The sequence below is a fragment of the Bufo gargarizans genome, chromosome 4 (genome assembly GCF_014858855.1).
Source record: "Bufo gargarizans isolate SCDJY-AF-19 chromosome 4, ASM1485885v1, whole genome shotgun sequence".
In the NCBI taxonomy this organism is placed as follows: Eukaryota; Metazoa; Chordata; class Amphibia; order Anura; family Bufonidae; genus Bufo; species Bufo gargarizans.
The window spans coordinates 290,609,183-290,629,131 of record NC_058083.1 but is presented as its reverse complement, the minus strand read 5'-3'; the positions used below and the strand labels follow the sequence as shown (position 1 = coordinate 290,629,131).

The window sequence follows — 19,949 nt, the reverse complement described above, 5'->3', positions numbered from 1 at the left end:
AATTTCTATGGGGCCACACAATGTGCTGCCTGAATCCGTAATTGCGGATCCGCACTTCCGTTCCCGAAAAAAATAGAACATGTCCTATTCTTGTCCGCAATTGCGGACAAGAATAGGCATTTTCTATTAAGTGCCGGGGATGTGCGGTCCGCAAAATGCGGAACGCACATTGCTTGTGTCCGTGTTTGGCGGATCCACAAAACACTTACGGTCGTGTGAATGGACCCTTAATGCAAAAAATACCGCTCCAGAAGGTCCAAATACCACAGCACATGACAAAAGAATGCCCCAACAGCACAAAATATCACCCCAGAAGCTACCTCTTTGTGGTAGTTGAAACTGGATGGCAATATAGTTGAGTTCAGGAGTCTGAAGGGCACCTGTGGCCACCAGCCAGGTACATAAGTACTTCATCCCATCATTAACTCTGGGAGTGTGAGAACATTACTTACCTGGCTGGCAGCTATGAAGAGGGCTCAGAAGACATCCTGGACAACAGCACACCAGGAAGTTTACTTATAGTGTCTTGTCCAGTCCGACCCTGTCTGCATCTGTCCTAATAGTTTAAGATGCTACGAAAGCATTCTTGAGAGGGGCACTCATTAAAAGACGTCTCCAGGATTAAAGGGGTTGTACCATCTCATACCTTCAGTATGTGCCGACCAGGGTTGGATGCGCTTACAGAAAAACCCAAGTGGCCAGTGCTTCACTGTTTCCCTAGCTTCCAGGAAGCTACGCTATTTTCAGTTTCTGTAACAGAGGTAATTTGGATGCTCCTCTGACTATTAAGGTGGAATCCCTGGCAACATTTCAGAATAACAAAGTCCACGGGAGGAACAACCTGCTGGACAATCTCTGTAAAGAGCAGAGAGGTTCTACCGCCTCATGAGCACTACTGGAAAATTGAAAAAAAAAAAAAAAAAAAAAAAAAAACACCTGCAAAACAATGCATTTCAGCTGAGATTGAAAGTTTCAAAGTTTAAAAGGCTGGTAGTGCTTGGTCAATGACCACTCAGCCAAGGGTGGTGCAAGCTTTATTTTGGGTTCTGCAGCAGGGTATATATACAGTGCCTTGCAAAAGTATTCACCCCCTTGACTTGTTTTATTACATTACAGCCTTAAAGGGGTATTCACATCTTAGACAATAGGGGCATATCGGCGACCCCATAAAAATTAATGGAGGGCGGCTGCGCATGCGCAGTGCGATCTCCTTCACTTTCGGGGCTCTGTTCTCGATATAGGTGCGGGTCCCAGCGGTGGGACCCACACCTATACGACAACGGGGACATATCCTAGCGATATGAGAAAACCCCTTTAAGTTCAATGTTTTGTTATGTATATCTGAATTTTATGTGACAATAGTCTAAGTTAGTGAAGTGAAATGAGAAAAATATATAAATAAAATTGTTTAGAAAACAGAAAATTGGCATGTGCGTATGTATTCACCCCCTTTGTTAGGAAGCCCAAAAAAGGTGCAACCAATTACCTTCAGAAGTCACATAATTAGTGAAATGATGTCACCTGTGTGCAATCTAAGTGTCACATGATCTGTCATTACACACACACACATATATATATATATATATATATATATATATATATATATATATATATATATATATATATATATATATATTATGGTCAGGGCTAGGAAACGTCAGCGTACGCAGAGACTCCCGCCCTGAGCAAGGTGGCTGAATTATGCCGGGAGCCACGGCGAGGGTACACCAAGAAAGGGGGCATACCCAGTGAAACCTTGAAAAAAGGGGCGGGGGGGAGGGGCGTGAAGCTCGGGCGCCTGGCTGAAAGGAAGCGAGGGGTATATATGGCCAGACGCCCCTCCCACAAATGCAGGCTGGTAACAGCCTTACCCATTTATGGTCAGGGCTAGGAAACGTCAGCGTATGCAGAGACTCCTGCCCTGAGCAAGGTGGCTGAATTATGCCGGGAGCCACGGCGAGGGTACACCAAGAAAGGGGGCATACCCAGTGAAACCTTGAAAAAAGGGGCGGGGGGAAGGGGCGTGAAGCTCGGGCGCCTGGCTGAAAGGAAGCGAGGGGTATATATGGCCAGACGCCCCTCCCACAAATGCAGGCTGGTAACAGCCTTACCTATTTATGGTCAGGGCTAGGAAACGTCAGCGTACGCAGAGACTCCCGCCCTGAGCAAGGTGGCTGAATTATGCCGGGAGCCACGGCGAGGGTACACCAAGAAAGGGGGCAAAAGCAACCATTAGTAACAACATTTTATTACGTAAATTACAAAGCCAAAGAACAAAAGGCACGAGATATCTCTACTTGGGGATCAGGAATATATCTAGTGTAGCAAGAGGACCGCCACCGCCCCATGCTCCGAATGACGTGAGCTGGCACCTGATGCCGGGATGCGGCTGAAGCCGCCCCTATGCGGAAAGAATGCCCTGATATAACTTTGGGGTCGTATCCTAGGCCTTGGGCGAGAGCACGGATGCAGGATATGAACCGTGTGGCAGTAAGGGGTTTGCCTCCGTGCGGCAGGAGAGGACTGTCTGGAGAACCGACCTGAATATGTAATAATAATTGGTGCAGCACCCGAACTGGGCACCACATGTTGGTAGTCGGATAAAATCTGATTGCGGTAGGGGGACCCGACTGACTGGTTTTGGTGGAGGGTAGGAGGAGAGTGTAGCAACCTCGGCCACAAGACAGATGCTGTTTCAACGGGTGACCCTGGCGGTTCGGCCCGGCTAAAACTTCCCCAGGCCTAAGAAACCCATAAAAAATGAGGTACATGGCTGCTTTCAAGATCAAGCTAGTGGAGGGCCCAAAAGGATGACCATCCAAAGACGAGGAGAGAGACCTAAACAACTCGCTAGACACGGGTTGCCTACGGCTACGGGACCCCTTACCCTCCTTCTGAATACCCCGAAGGGTGGCCTTAATGGCCTGAACAGAGAAAAAGGACCCGCGGTGAGGATCATCCAGCATGAAGTGGTGTTGAAGCCCGGCTAAGTAGAGTTTGATGGTACTGTGTTACAGACACAGTTGGTAGTGACAATGGGCTAGAAAGGCCATGATGTGGGAAATTTCGGAATGATGACCCCTTGGATGAGTCCTGGAGAATTTATCAAATGCCCTCAAGCCGGCCTGGTAATTCCTCGCCGTATTACGCGACAGAGACTTTCTGACCAGACCCTTGGCTTCGTCTATGAGGACATCTAGCCCAGGGTGAGGGTGCTGAAAAGGGGCACGGGCGCTCCTGACCGATCCGCGTCGGGCACTTCCTGAAAAAAACGGAAAATTAAAGCGGGAAAGAGCGTCCGCGGCCCTATTCTGATGGCCTGATATATGAATGCACCGGAAATGAAAATTGTGGCGGAGGGAGAGCCAGACTAGCTTGCGCAACAATGCCATGATCTTGAATGACTGGGCCCTGCCGTTGTTGACGATGCCCACCAAGGTCTGACTATCCGTAACAAAGGATACGGAAGAATTAGACCAAAGGTGGCCCCAAACCTGAGCTGCCGCCACGACGGGATATAGTTCCAGGAGGGGAGAGGATTTGAGAGCCGCTGGATCTGAGGCCAATTCTGGCGGCCATCCGGCGGCCAGCCAATGGGACCTGAAAATGGCAGCGAACCCGAATGACCCCGCGGCATCGGAAAAGACGAGCGGAGAAGCTGAACCCCACTGTGGCACAAACAGCGAAATGCCATTCCAATTGGATAGGAAACTGTCCCACATGCACAGGTCCGCCATGGCATGACCGTCGAGATGAACAACAGAATCCTGCTCTGGAGCGGAGGGCAACAGACATAACAATCTGGCGAGAAAGGTCCTGCCTTGAGGCATGATTCTGGTGGCGAAATTAAGCATCCCCAGCAAGGATTGCAACTCGACTTTGGTCAAAGAGTGGGACCGGACCGCTTGAGTGATGGCTGAACGAATCCTGTGCAATTTCTCACTGGGGAGGCTGGCCTCCATCTTAACTGTATCCAGAATTATGCCCAAGAAGGTGACCCTGGTGGCCGGACCCTCCGTCTTGGCGGCAGCGACCTGAAGACGGGCAAAAATATCCAAAAGAGTGTGAGGAATGGATGGGACCTGACTAGGACTTTCTACCATAAGGAAGTCATCCAGGTAGTGAATGACCATGGATAACCCGCCATGATGGATGAGGATCCAGTGTAGGGCTTTGGCCAGTTGATCGAAGAGCCACGGGCTACTTTTAGACCCGAAGGTGAGACGGTTGGCGAAGTAGAAATTATCCGCCCACTTGAAGCCATAATACTTCCAAAGCTGTGGATGGATAGGAAGCTGCTTGAAAGCATCAGCTATATCTACTTTAGCCAACCAAGCCCCGGCCCCCGCAAGCAAAATGTACTGAATGGCCTCATCGACCGAAGAATATTGCATTGAATATTCCTCAGAAGGAATGAGTGAATTGAGACTAGGGATGGCCGACATATGAGGCGCAGAGAGGTCGTAAATGAGACGCTTTTTATTAGATGAAAGTTTTGTAACAGTCCAATGGGACTGATGCGCCATGATTGGAAAGGAATGTCTGAAAAAGGACCGATGACAAACCCTTTGTCGACCTCCAGTTGGATGAGAGAGGTGACTGCCTCAGGATCGCTGGCAGCAGATAACAGGTTAGGGCCCGTCCAACAGCCCTGCGGGAGTGTAATGAGGCCAGTATGAAAACCTTCTCTGAACCCATCCAACAAGAAGGAGACAAAAGGCCGATCAGGGTGGTCCCGCAGAAGAGCAGCCAGTAACCCCAAATTAATGTCGGCTAGTCAGGAATCCTTGGCTGCCCTCCTGGGACAGGAGGAACGGGGATGGGCCCGAAAACAAAGGGAACAAATATGGAGCGCCCGGCAGGAATTAAAGGCACATCCCTTGGCATTAAAATTATTGCATACCTGGCTGCTACCGAGGAACACAATGGGTCTGCCCAGCTTATCTAAAGACGGGGAAGACCTGGAGGACCCAGAAGGACCTGCCGAGGGAGCTGACTGTGGGGCTTGCACCGGATTAGGACACCAATCGGTGGAATGAAAAATGGACTGGCAGGTAGCACAAAGGGGGGCCTTGAGACCCGCAAAATGCCGGCAAAACAATTCCATATCCAAATCAGCCCAGCTAGACACGAACTGGAACTGACTCAGAGCGGCCGCGGCTTTAGCCGAAAAAGAACGATGATAATCGTAAAAGGCCGTGCCGCCGTATTTGTGCCCCAAGTCCGTAATCCGGTACAAGTAAGTGTCCAGCTCTTCCCTGCGATCTGGCTGAGCGGAACACACCACGTCCCTATAGAGGCTGAAAGCCAGGACAAACTCGGAAATAGATAGTTTCCTATTAAGCCGAGCATCCTTAGCCTTCAACACTACGGAAACCTCACCACAGTTGATGACCCGGTTCTCTGAAATATCCTGGGAGGCAATAAGGATGGATGCAAGGTTCACGTCCTTGCCCGTCAGGATATCCTTTTTAATATGCTCCGGGACAAAGTGGGAAGGGGCGATCTGAGGGGTGGCAGAAGGCCTACCTGCAACGTCCAGCGGAATGGCAGGGGTGGCTGCCGACCCTGGAAATTGCGGTGGAACCGCGGGCCTGGATTCCAAAACCGCTACCCTAGCCTGAATGTCCGAAACCGAACCCGCCAGACCAGTGATGGACGACAATCTGAGCTAGGGCCAGCTGTATAGAATCAAGGTTGGAATGGTCCGCCATCGGAACCGGGGCCGTCATCAGCAGGCGATACAATTCAGCCTTGCGGGCAGACGCCGGATGCCGTATCCCCCTGCGGTTAAGTTCGGCGACCAATCTTGGCACCGTCCAGCTCCTCAATGATGTACCACTGTCGCGCCCTGAGACGGGAGTTCCAGGCATGGAGACGTTATCGTCCATATCGGAGGAGACGTGAGACATATCTGACCTGAGAAAAAAGATGAGAAAAGTACACCTAGAAAAAGAAACGATACAGACGAATGCGAAGAGGCCGGACGGAAGAAATGTGAGAAACAATAAAGGTGAGTAAAATGCCCATCGGACGAACAACCTACCTGGTAGGACACGAATGGATTTGGAAGCACGGCTCCAAAACCCCAAATGCAGAAGTTGGCGCTAATGAAAGGAAAATGACCCTGAGTAGAACCGAAGTTTGAACCCTGCCTTGATAACCATCTATAAACTGACTTACCAGAGAGCGCCTCGGAATTGCCTGGCCGAAAACGTAGAAAAACGTACAACTAAAAGCCAATCTAAAGGGAGGAACAACACAACGTCAGAATTAAAAGAAAATATACGAACCCCCTGAATAACCGGGAGACCCAGACAACCAGGACGATCCAGGGACATTGACAACATGGGCGAACCAGGGACATAGACAACCTGGGCGATCCAGGGACCCAGAAAATAGGACGACCGGGAGACAGAAGCAAAATGCGACAGAAAAACCGCTGACTTAAAACAGTAAAGAGAAAACTCCCCCTCAACTAGACCGCAAATTCTGGCACTATGATGCTGTAGGATTTTAAAACTGCTATATATGCATGAATTATTATATTTTTTTTTTTTTTTTAACTCCCTCTCTCTTTTTCCCCCTTTTTTTTTTTTTTTTTTTTTATAACCAGCCTGCATCGCTTCTCTGAAAACGGGCACACGCATGGTATATTAAACCCACCGGTAACCTGCTGGAGGGTTTAGGGAGCATAAATGAAGCTATGCCCCCCCCTGAACACAGGAGTACCCCTGCACCATAACACCAGAATTTGACAACGGTTTCTGTGGAAGCACTGTTTCGAAAATCTCAAACATAGCCTCGTCCAGACTCTACCACATGACCCTCATCCTGAGCGGCATGAGACGGAAGGGCACAAAGCTAGGACACCGACCCAGCCGCCTGTAACTGCGTGGCCGGAACGTACTGGGGGAGAGCGGCATCCCCAACCACACAACCCCCGGAGCCAGAGACCAGGCCGGTCGTAAAACAAAGCTGGAGCGGGGTCGCTGAACCCCGATTACCTGGCAGGCTGGCGGTGAAGCTGACGTCGGCGGCACGTGACCACGGTAACCCGGAAGTGACGACACTGAAGGAGGGAGCGTGAAGCCGCAGTGATGCGTGAAGCTCGGGCGCCTGGCTGAAAGGAAGCGAGGGGTATATATGGCCAGACGCCCCTCCCACAAATGCAGGCTGGTAACAGCCTTACCTATATAATATATATATATATATATATATATAATATATAATATATATATATATATATATATACACACACATACACATACATACACACACACACACCTTTTCTGAAAGGCCCCAAAGGCTGCAACACCTAAGCAAGAGGCATCACGAACCAAACACTGCCATGAAGACCAAGGAACTCTCCAATCAAGTAAGGGACAATGTTATTGAGAAGTACAAGTCAAGGTTAGGTTATAAAAAAAAATATCCAAATCTTTGATGATCCCCAAATGGAAAGAACATGGCACAACAGCAAACCTGCCAAGAGACGGCCCGGGCAAGGAGGGTATTAATCAGAGAGGCAGCACAGAGACCTAAGGTAACCCTGGAGGTGCTGCAGAGTTCCACAGCAGAGACTGGAGTATCTGTACATAGGACAATAAGCCGTACACTCCATAGAGTTGGGCGTTATGGTAGAACAAAGCAATTACTTTCAGCTAAAAACAAAAAGGCACGTTGTGAGTTTGCGAAAAGGCATGTGGGAGACTCCAAAAATGTATGGAGGAAGGTGCTCTGGTCTGATGAGACTAAAATTTTACTTTTTGGCCAAAGAAAACACTATGTCTGGCGCAAACCCAACACATCACATCACCCAAAGAACACCATCCTAACAGTGAAACATGGTGGTGGCAGCATCATGCTGTGGGGATGTTTTTGAATAGCCGGGACTGGGAAACTTGTCAGAGTTGAGGCAAAGATGGATGGTGCTAAATACAGGGATATTCTTAAAATCTGTACCACTCTGTGCGTGATTTGAGGCTAGGACAGAGGTTCACCTTCCAGCAGGACAATGACCTCAAACACACTGCTAAAAAGCAACACTTGAGTGGTTTAAGGGGAAAGGCCTAATCAAAGCCCAGATCTCAATCCAATAGAAAATCTGTGGTCAGACTTAAAGATTGCTGTTCACAAGTGCAACCCATCCAACTTGAAGGAGCTGGAGAAATTTTGCAAGGAGGAATGGGCAAAAATCCCAGTGGTAAGATGTGGCAAGCTTATAGAGACTTATCAAAAGCTGTGATTGCCGCAAAAGGTGGCTCTACAAAGTATTAACTTTAAGGGGGGGGGGGGGGGGCCCCCAATAGTTATGCACATTGACTTTTTCTGTTATTTTGTCCTATTTGTGGTTTGCTTCACAAAAAAAAATTAAAAAAAATTCTAAGTTGTAGATTAAATGCAAATCTTCAAACAATCCATGTTAATTCCAGGTTGTGAGGCACCAAAACAAGAACAAAGTCAAGGGAGTGAATATTTTTGCAAGGCACTGTATGTTGAGGCACGGTGAAATTAGAGGAAATGTGTTACCAAAAATTTTATCTGCCAGTTAAAACCGTTTTTTTATTTTCCGATTGTAGATTATATTTTATTTTTTGAACATTATTATGGGGGTCAGGAGGGGACCCTATTGACTTATATGGTATAGTTTTCTAGGCATGCTCTGTGACTTTTTACAGAGGTCATTGTACAAGGAAAGACTAGATGAGACTTGACAATCACCTATTGTTAATTGTGGTTCCTGTCTCATCTGTACACAGACCTTGGACCCATAATTCGGCCAAGGTGGTGGTTGGCTGCTGTGCATGGGAGAGTCGTTGCCCCATCCAGTCTCAGACACCCTGGATGGGAGAGATATCTGGCAATTGAGCTGGCCAGGGGAGACTGAAGAGAATTTAGTGTAGCACAAGCAATGTGTGGGAAAGCATTATCTCGCTGGAACACCAGGTCTCCTAACAGACTAAAAAAAAGTCAGGACTGGTTGAAGAATGTCTTGGACATACTGAAGACTGGTCAATGTTTCCTAAATAAATACCAGATGGGAATGGCCATGGTAGTTAATTGCACCCTGCACCATGACAACTGGTGTTGGTCTTGTGTGTCTCCGCACTTTGCACGATGGTAGTAGGTGCTCTCCAGCTCTCCTGCACCAAGGCAAAATATGCCTTCATCATTTAACACTACTGTTTGCCATTGATGGCTGCATCAGAGTTCACAGGAGGGCTGGAGAGCGCCCCATACACATCTAACTATTATCCTCCAGGGTGAAAAGTTCTCACAAAACACTGATGTCCGGTATAAATTTACTAATGTCTATGGTTGGCAGGACCAATCTTTATGATCCTTATGACACAAGATACCTTATTTGGAAAAACATGAATGAAGCCTAGCTGTGCCTAATCCTTGGCTATATTTCCTGATATCCCAGTTGCAGCATTTTAAAGATAAAGATAGAACACTAGTTTAACTGTTGGCCCTGTTGAGAAATTACTTTCTGCAGCAGCAGCTGTTGGATAGGCGCTCTACTGTTGCTGAAATCAGCCTTTCTTGGGCTGGTGGTAGGTGCTCACATTTGCTTGATAGTTAAAATCAGATCTAAATGACAGAAGTTAAGAAATTAAGAGATGTACCCAGTTTATCCTAGTACAGGGTAATCCTAAACTTCCAGAGCTTTTCAGACTTCAGAGCGTCACTCCATGCGAAATGGCAGGCATACGATCTGAATCCCATCTTACAGTAGGTTTGGTCTTTAAAAGCTTTCAGCAGCTACAAGATGAGTTTTGGTTAGTCTCCCAGGAGATCAGTATCTCCAACTAAGGCTACTTTCACACTGGCGTTTCTGGGTCCGCTTGCGAGATCCGTTTCAAGGCTCTCACAAGCGGCCCAAAACGGATCAGTTCAGCCCCAATGCATTATGAATGGATAAGGATCCGTTCAGAATGCATCAGTGTGGCTCCGTTGCGCCTCCATTCCGCTCTGGAGGCGGACACCAAAATGCTGCTTGCAGCGTTTTGGTGTACGCCTGGCGGTGCGGAGCCATACGGATGATCCAGCCCGACTTACAATGTAAGTCAATGGGGAAGGATCTGTTTACATTGACACAAATATGATTTAATTGTAAATGGTACCGCCCCCCCCCATTGACTTTCAATGTAAGTCAGGACGGATCCGTTTGACTTACACTTAGATTTTTTTTTTTTTTTTAGTTTTATTTTTTTACAGAGTAATGTAAACAGATCCATTCTGAACAGATACCAGCGTTTGCATTATAGGTGCGGATCAGTCTGTGCAGATACCAGACGGATCCGCACCTAAACGCAGGTGTGAAAGTAGCCTAAGACACAAGTGGTCTGCTCAGGGGGGCTTCAACTGATCTATTATCATTGATGAGCAAGGAAAAAAAAAAAATCTGGAGATACACCATCTTTTTATTAGAAGAATATTTGAAAAGCTATCCTCTTACAATTAAAGCAGAAATGGGAACAAGATATTGGGATCATACGATTGAGACTCCATCGCAAGCCATATTTTCCCTTCTTCACAGGGTTTTCAGAACATCAATGTTTCTTTATATGAGTGGGGTTAGCTCTGACGTAGTCTGCCCAGTTGATATATTGGATGCTTTCAATGCAAGTGCCTTTTAGGTCATTCTGGAATGCAATCCTATCCTATATTTACTCAGTTCTGCATTCCAGGATTTCTCCTTCCCCTTTAATGAATCCTTGGTTGGGTAGATGACATTCTGGAGAGGACTACCTGAAACATACTATAAATCATATTCTATACCAATCGAGAAAGTCCACTGGCTTACTGATGTTGTACCTGCTTTTGGAGAATTCCTTGCCAGAGCGAACAGAATGAGGTCTACAAGAAACTGCAAGCTCTGTCGAAGCTTGAAAAAAATATAGTGGAAGGGGTTTTACAGAATTTTTCCTACTTCTCTATTATAATGATCTTGAATTTGAGCGGTAATTCAAGTTATATTGCTTTTTCATCTAGTGTGTTTATATTGTAAAAGACTGTCATTGTTATTTATTCTTGTAGGTGTTGCGCCTACTGCCAGGTGTTTACCTATTTTTATGTGATGTATGATGCTATAATTTTAGGATTCTTACTGCATTATCTGGGGTGGAGGGATTCTCTGGGCTTTAAAAATAAATCTAGCTACTTTCTACCCTGTTGTGGGAGTTGAGTTTGGTCAGCAATTACCCTTCATTTTTTTTAAGCCCAGAGAACCCCTACAAGAGTGTTCTTGTGCCATGTCATAATTAATAAATAAATAAAATATTATATATATATATATATATATATATATATATATATATATATATATATATATATATATATATAAAATAAAAAAAAAGAAAAAAATCAAAAAACACAGCTGCTCCTTTCTTTTGCCCTACTCTGTACTAAAATGCAGGTTAATCATTAAAGAATATATGAACCCCTTAACAGCTAATAAGACAGGTCAAGACTAGGGCAATATACCAATACTGCAATATCACAGTCTCCTAATTACTGTAGTATTTTAGTGACGTCATAGGTGCAGTCGCACTTGAGTGCGGACCGCCTCTAAACGTTGGGCACACAGTATAGTAGCACGCCCACCAGCTGGCACAGTGGAGATGGAGGCAGTTCTTCCCTCCCCACTGTGATGCAGCTGCTGCTGCGCCACCAATGAAAATAGCACTGAGGAGAGGTGGGCTGTGGCGACTGCACCACCAATTAATATAATTAACCCGTTAATACAAATTATGGGGCATCACACACCTGGCACCAGGCCTCAATGATGGGGTGCGGAGATCCACTGAATCCTGTCAATTAACCCCTCAGATGCAGCACCATGGTTCGGCGGGATCCCTGTGTGATACGGCCGGCATCCGTCGCCTCCATTTGTATTAACTGGTTAATTATATTCATTGGCTGCCATGGTAAGCTCCCTGCTGCTGTGTGCACAGCAGGGACAGTGTAAAATCCTATTCACCCTAATAGAGCTCTTTTAGGCTGAATAAGACCAAAAGGTTCTAGCCCCCCTAAGAGGGCTAATATTTATTAAATAAAAAGTAAAATAAAACACTAAAATATTAAGTTTAAACCCCCCCTTTCCAATTTTACATATATACACATATATATATACATATATATATATATATATATATATATATATATATATATATACACACACACATATACAATACTAAAACATTAGGTATCGGCACATCCGAAAAAGTCCAAACTATTAAAAGCTATCTCCCATGCGGTGAATGACGTAAACAGAAAAAAAAATAATACATTTTTATTTAAAAAAAAAAACACACGATTCGCCATTTTATTTAGTCACCTTGTCCGCCCAAAAATAGTATAGGGCTGTTCTATTATGGGTAAGACGTTATATAAAATGTGGAATGCACACAGCTTTTTGGAGTTTTATTTTTCTTTTGCGTGGCATCAAATGGTATCGAGTATCGGAATATGTTTTTATGGGATCGAAATCAAATCACAATTTTGGCATTGTGGCAACCCAATTCACAGGGGCATAACGTCATCTCATGTCCTTTAGCTCACCAAGAAATGGCATCTAGCGGCTGTAAACACCCAGAGCTAGGAGACAGTCCTGGATAACAGTCACTGCGACCCAGTTCTTGGTGGGGAAACTAAGATATTACTGTATGGGGGCAACAAGGAAACACAAGTACATGTTTTGAGTGTGTTTTTATTCTAAATCGTTTATCGCGATATATATAGTTATCGTGATAAATTTCTTAATATCGTAGGAATATTTTTTATAACGCCCAACCCTATTCAAGACACGACTCCCTAAACAATTTGACAAATTAACATTTCACTGGAAAAGGAGGGTAACATGCCTGCTGTAGCATGCTACAAGGAGACAGTTTCCATATTTCTGTTATAGACTGCAGTTTGGTGGTCTAACAACAAGGTCAACATATTTAGTGCAGACATATTTCGCAGCGCTTTAGACATAATTTATTGCTTATGCCAATGGATGCAGATTTTTTCTTAGGCTACTTTCACACTTGCGTTCAGAGCGGATTCGCTCATATAATGCAGACGGTGGATCCGTTCAGAACGGATCCGTCTGCATTATAGTGTAAAAAAAAATTCTAAGTGTGAAAGTAGCCTCAGACTGATCCGTCCAGACTTTTACATTGAAAGTCAATTGGGGACGGATCCGTTTGAAGATTGAGCCATAGTGTGTCATCTTCAAATGGATCCGTCCCCATTGACTTACATTGTAAGTCTGGGCGGATCCGCTTGCCTCCGCACTTGCTGAGCGGAGTGGAGGCTGAACGCTGCCAGACTGATGCATTCTGAGTGGATCCGCGTCCACTCAGAATGCATTAGGGCAGTACGGATGCGTTCGGGACCGCTTGTGAGCCCCTTCAAACGGAACTCACAAGCGGAAACACCCGAATGCTAATGTGAAAGTAGCCTTTAGCCGGACTCAAACCTAGGACCCCAGCACTGCAAGAGACCAGTGCCAACACAGTTTTATTGCACTGTTCATCAACAAACCCAGTTTGGGATATTTGTTCGCAAAAAGTTCCGCATTTTATAAACAGTCTTTAACTTTAAAACATCTATCATTTAATCTGCTCACGTCTGATACAGCATTTGAAGTATGGTTGAGAGAAAACATTTTGCGATTTTTATAGTCTGGAGTGTAGAAATTTATGGTTGTGCTTATTGCTACAAGTGGCAAGTTTACAATGCTTTATAGATAGATGTTTCTGGATCAAAGTTTAAATGTTATATGGCCGTAAGAGACTATATTAAATATTCACGTGTTGAACATGATAGGAAAACGTCTAGTAAATTAGAATTAAAGACCCTTTGTAACAAATTTTAATATGATGCCCCTTATGCCCTAATAAAACATTTTCTAATATACTTTATTAATGAATTTAGTATTTTTATTATACTTTTTCTTCCCTAAAGTGCGCCATTCACTGTGCACTTAGAACTGAGTTCTCTGTACACTGCTGACAGCATAGCGGTGTACAGAGTATGGGCTGTGAAATTTATGAACGGGGCCGCATAAGCAGGGAGTACAGGCAGGAGCGCATATTGCTGCTCCTGTCCGTGGTCCCCGGAGGATTACTAAGTCCTGGCATAGCATGTGCCATGCCAGGATTAGCTGAGCGGAGCGGTCTCCTGCTTCTGCCTGCTCCGCCAAGCTAAGAGCTGACATGCAATTCTCTTAGATTAGCAGAGCAGGTAGAAGCAGGAGCCAGCTCATCTTAGCTAATCCTGGCATAGTACATGGGTACAGGGTACCCATGTTCTATGCCAGGAGTTAGTAATCCTCTGGGGAGCACAGGCAGGAGCAGCAATACGTTCTCCTGCCCTGTACTCATTGCTGCTGCAGCCCCATTCATAAATTTCACAGCCGTACTGCGTACACCGCTGCTCTTTAGTGAAGAAAAAGTAGAATATAAATACAAAATTAATTAATAAAGTATATTACAAAAAGTTTTATTAGTGCATTAGGGACATCATATAAAATCGGTTACAAAGGTTTAGTTACTCTTTACAGTATATAAGTCCTTCCCTTATGCATAATAATGTGCTGAAGTCAAAATGTGAATAAATAATAATGTACTGATGTAATGTATGAAAGACATTGAAGTAAATGCACTGAAGACGACTACGAAATTTTAAGCCGTTGTAATAAGCATTCACCTTGGGAATAAAAATCCCCTTTGAGAGACATTACCATTTCACCATGTTCTGCCATTCCACCAATGCATTCCAGACCATTTTATTATTTTAAGAGTCTGTCAGATTTTACAATCTACACTATAATCTGCTAGGTCATTTACCTAAAAACTAAACATGTGAAGATCTTCCCAAGAAGACATGTCTCAAGAATCTGCTTTAGCTGCAGATGGAATCCCAACAAGGACACACATGTGCCACTCTCTCACATTTGTTACATTGGCAGCCTGGGTCCATTACTGCTCCGATTCTTCTATTAGGAACATTACTCTGTGAACACTACTACTCCCATTTCTGCTACCACCACTCCTCCCCTTGCTGTGTGCAGTTGCACAGCTGTTTAAAATTGCTAATCAGCTGGTTGCTATAAGGGTTCTGGCACACAGTGTAGTTCTGACATCCGATCCTATCGGTGCTAGGTAGATCAGAACGTGAGCTCTCAACGCATTGAACTCACTGGTGAGAAACCAGCCTAAAGGTCTGATTATCAGGCAAATTACAGTTCCTGTGCAGCAGATCGTTCTGTCAAAGCAATCTTCTGTGCAGGACGCTGGTCCCCATACAGCGGAGGTAAGTACTACATGTAAATGCAGCTCTCATCTCTGCTGATGATCTGACAGATATCAGGAGTGTCCGCTTCTTTCCCAATAATCTGCCGGATCTACACATGTAAAACAGACCATCAGAGCTCATGTACACGAACGTGTGCTGGCCTTGCCCGTATTGCGGCCCACAAATAGTCAATGGACTTTACCAGGTCACTTGAATGGGTCCACAATCCGGAAGATACGGAATGGAGGCACGGAGCGGAAGGCCACAGAAGTACTACGGAGCACTTCCTAGACATTTTGGTCTGTGCCTCTGCACTGCAAAAAAACAGAACCTGCTTTTTTTTTTTGCAGTGCAGACGGATAGTGGACCCATTCAAGTTTAAAGGATCTGCACCCGTCAGCACAGGCCACACACACTGTGCCCATGCACTGGAGACCACAATTTGTGCACAGCACAGATAGCACTTAGACTGTGGTGCTGACTTAATTTCCTTGCCTGAAATTAGCTTCCTATTTTGCTAGTTCCTACTTAGGCGATTGCATGAATGAGCCCAGACACGCCCCCTTCCACAATGTGTCTACCCTCAAAAGACTAACTTAAAACCACAACCCCAGGTCCCGCTAAGCCACGCCGGATCTGGTTAGGCCACGCCCCCTTCCACTCCTCAGCCGACAGGGATTTGAAAAAAGTAGTTAAAAATCAACTGTCAGCCGCAGAGGTGGGAAGGACGGTGACTTTCTTCCTGCAGCTCACACTCAGACAGCACAGTGCTGCTGTCCGAGTGTGAGCTGTTCAAAAGGACATCCTTGTGTCCGTCCAGGCCCTGCGCCAGACAGAGGACAGGGAGTCTGAAAGCCAGACTGTCTGGTCTAATACTGGACCTCTGGCTACCCTAGGGGCAGGCTGCCGTGGAGGTCACAGTTAAGGGGATGGTCCGCTATGAAAGTCAGTGTTAAGGGGCAGATGGCTGGCTGTAAAGGCCACTGTCAAGGGGGTGGTGTGCTGTGAAACTCACTGTTAAAGGGGAAGGCTGCTGTAAAAGGTCAAAGTTAAGGGCGTGGACTGCTGTGGCGGTCCTATTTCGAGGGACGGGGCACTGTGGGGCTGTGGAGGTCACCTGTTAAGGTGGCAGGGTGCTGTAGAGGTCATTGAAATAGTGGAGTTGATATCTTTTAATGACACATACAAACATTAAATGAAATAGATTAAATATACCCGAGCGAAGCCGGGTCCTTGAGCTAGTAGGTATATAAAAGCCCTTACTACATAATGCAGAGAAGACACTTCAACTGGGAAAAGCATTTCAAACATAAGCCTCCTGTTACCTATATGGTAACAGGAGAGACTACCTTGTGTTAACACTTACTTGTAGCTACGCATAAAAATTTTCCCATCCACTGCTGTGAAATGCAAGACATGCTCAAGTCCTGCAAGTCGGATGGCAGGCACTGCTGGTCCTCTAAAGAAATCTACATATGACAAAAAAAAGAAAAAAAAAAAACAACCTTGATAAGACAAAACCAAAATGGAGCAGAGAATGTGCATTGGTAATTTTAAAAAGTAAGTATAAAAATATTTCCCAGTAATTTAAATGTTGTTCATAACAACACTACATTTTCAACAAAAAAAGAACAGAAGTTAAAAAAAAAAAAAAAAAACACAATCCTGCTGTATGTATTTTTCATTTGGCACCAAAATCTCATTCTTATTGCCTTGTATTGGGTCCCTTCCTGCCTTAAAGCTGGTGCCTTAACCCCTTAAGAACACAGCCTTATTTCACCTTCATATTATTTAATGTCTACTTCATGTTTTAATTATTTTGGGAATGATATTTTATTTTTTGGGGATGTTACAAGGGCTTAGAAGTTTAGAAGCAAATCTTGAAATTTTTCAGCAATTTACAAAAACCCAATTTTTAGGGACCACTACAGCTCTGAAGTCACTTTGCGAGGCTTACATAATAGAAACCACCCAAAAATGACCCCATTCTATAAACTACACCCCTCAAGGTATTTAAAACTGATTTTTACAAAGTTTGTTAACCCTTTAGGTGTTGCACAAGAGTTATTGGCAAATGGGGATGAAATTTGAGAATTTTATTTTTTTGCCTAATTTTTCATTTTAACCCATTTTTTCCACTAACAAAGCAAGGGTTAACAGCCAAACAAGACTATCTTTATTGCCCTGACTCTGCCGTTTACAGAAACACCCCATATGTGGCTGTAAACTACTGTACGGCCACAAAGCGGGGCCTAGAGTGAAAGGTGCACCGTTTGGTTTTTGGAAGGCAGGTTTTGCTGGACTGGTTTTTTTGAAACCATGTCCCATTTGAAGCCCCCCTGATGCACCCCTAGAGTACAAATTCCAGAAAAGTTACCCCATTTTAGAAACTACGGGATAGCTTGGCAGTTGTTTGGGAACAATTTTAGGGTACATATGATTTTTGGTTGCTCTATATTACTTTTTGTGCGGCAAGGTAACAAGAAATAGCTTTTTTGGCACAGTTTTTTTTTTTTTGCTATTTACAACATTTATCTGACAGGTTAGAGCATGTGGTAATTTTATAGAGCAGGTTGTCACGGACACGGCGATACCTAATTTGTATACAATTTTTTTTATTTATGTACGTTTTACACAATGATTTCATTTTTAAAGCAAAAAAAGTTTTAGTGTCTCCATAGTCTAAGAGCCATAGTTTTTTCAGTTTTTGGGCGATTATCTTAAGTAGGGTCTAATTTTTTGCGGGATGAGATGACGGTTTGATTGGCACTATTTTGGGGTGCATATGACTTATCGCTTGCTATTACACTTTTTGTGACGTAAGATGACAAAAAAAAATGCTTTTTTTACACTTTTTTTTTTTTTTTTTACGGTGGTCACCTGAGGGGTTAGGTCATGTGATATTTTTATATAGCCGGTCGATACGGACGCGGCGATACCCAATATGTATACTTTTTTTTTTATTTATATAAGTTTTACACCATGATTTTTTTTTTTGAAACAAAAAAAAAAAATCATGTTTTAGTGTTTCTATCTAAGAGCCATAGTTTTTTCAGTTTTTGGGCGATTATCTTGGGCAGGGTATGATTTTTGCGGGATGAGATGACTGTTTGATTGTTACAATTTTGGCGTACATGCGACTTTTTTGATCACTTTTATGACCTTTTTTGGGAAGTAAGGTGGGCAAAATTTCAATTTCATCATAGTTTTTTATTTTTATCGCGTTCACCGTTCGGGTAAAGTAACATGACCGTTTTATAGATCAGGTCGTTACGGACGCGGCGATACCAAACATGTGTAGGGAATTTTATTTTTTTCATTTTTAATCAGTGATAAATGTGTTTTTTTATTTTTATTTTCACTTTTTTTTACCAAGACCCACTTGGTTCTTGAAGATCCAGTGGGTCTGATGTCTGTATAATACAGTACTGTATTTTACTTACACTTTGTCTGAACAGATCTATGCCTTTAGCACAGATCTGTTCAGCGCCATGGACAGCAGGATGCCTGAGAAGGCGTCCTGTTGCTATGGGAACCTTCCCCGTCTGCCACAACTTCGCAGACGGGGAAGGGCAAGGATGGGGAAGACGGGGAAGGGCAAAGACACAGCAGCCCCCCGAGTCCAGGGGGGGGCGGTAACATGTAAGGAAACGTGAACCGACTGCACGGCATCACCAGTCCCTGGACTGCGTGACTAAGTCCTCGGCCTTGTTGTTGAACCGTGAGGCCATGAGATCTACATCCAGCCGTCCCCACCTCTCGCAAATTGCACGAAAGACCTGCGGGTGAAGAGCCCACTTGCCAGGATCGAGTCTGCTGAGAATCAGTGCTGTCTCCGCCATGACTGCTGGGGTCAGGGTGCCTCCCTGGTGATTCCGCTTTTTTGACCTATTAGACTGCCCCCTGTTCTGTGGTAAATGAGTGCTCTTGCCACCTGTAGCGTCCAAAATGATCTCATCCAGGCGCTTACCAAAAAGTCTGCTGCCGGTAAAGGGGAGGGCCGTCAGGGTCCGCTTTGAAGCAATATCTGCCGCCCAGCAGGAGAGCCATAGGGTGTGACGAATGGCCACCAACAGGGCTGACTAGCGAGCCATAAACCTGGCCGCGTCCAAAGACGCTTTGCAAATATATGCACTGGTATCCGAGTCGAGACCCTGACGTAAATTACTTGCCCACTCTCCCATAGCCTTGCTCACCCATGTAGTGGCAAACACCGGCTGCAGCACTTTCTTATCTTTGATATCAGAAAAAAAAAAGCCCCATCCACCATTGGCAAGGTAGTATTGTTTAGCCAAGCAGGAAACTGGCAGGTCCACTATAGGTGGAGCCGACCATTTCTTAGTCAAATCCTCCGGAAAAGGATAAAGGACGTTCAAGCATTTTGGCAACATAAAACGTCTATCGGGGAAATCCCACTCTTGGAGAGGAATCAAACTCCTGGCGGTTGGGGAAACACTTGTGCGAGCGATGGGACCTTCTAAAGGAAAAACCAGAGCTGGAAGATAACTGTGTGGGATCCTCAACCTGCAACGTCTCAATAACCGCCATAATTAGATTGTCCACCATGGAGGACAGTTTGGACAACTGACCCTCCGGCGAGACAACATCCTCATCTGACCCTCTCTCCTCAGAACATGCTTCTTAAACTGAGG

General features: G+C 44.9%; 1 protein-coding gene across 1 annotated transcript in view; it reads right to left on the bottom strand.

Annotated features, from left to right (window-relative positions):
• RPF2 (ribosome production factor 2 homolog) overlaps nucleotides 1–19,949 on the bottom strand; it is a 53,376-nt gene that overhangs the window by 14,933 nt on the left and 18,494 nt on the right. The window contains exon 8 of the mRNA XM_044290775.1: nucleotides 16,664–16,766. Coding sequence (XP_044146710.1) covers nucleotides 16,664–16,766 — 103 coding nt within the window. The remainder of the gene's footprint in view (nucleotides 1–16,663; nucleotides 16,767–19,949) is intronic.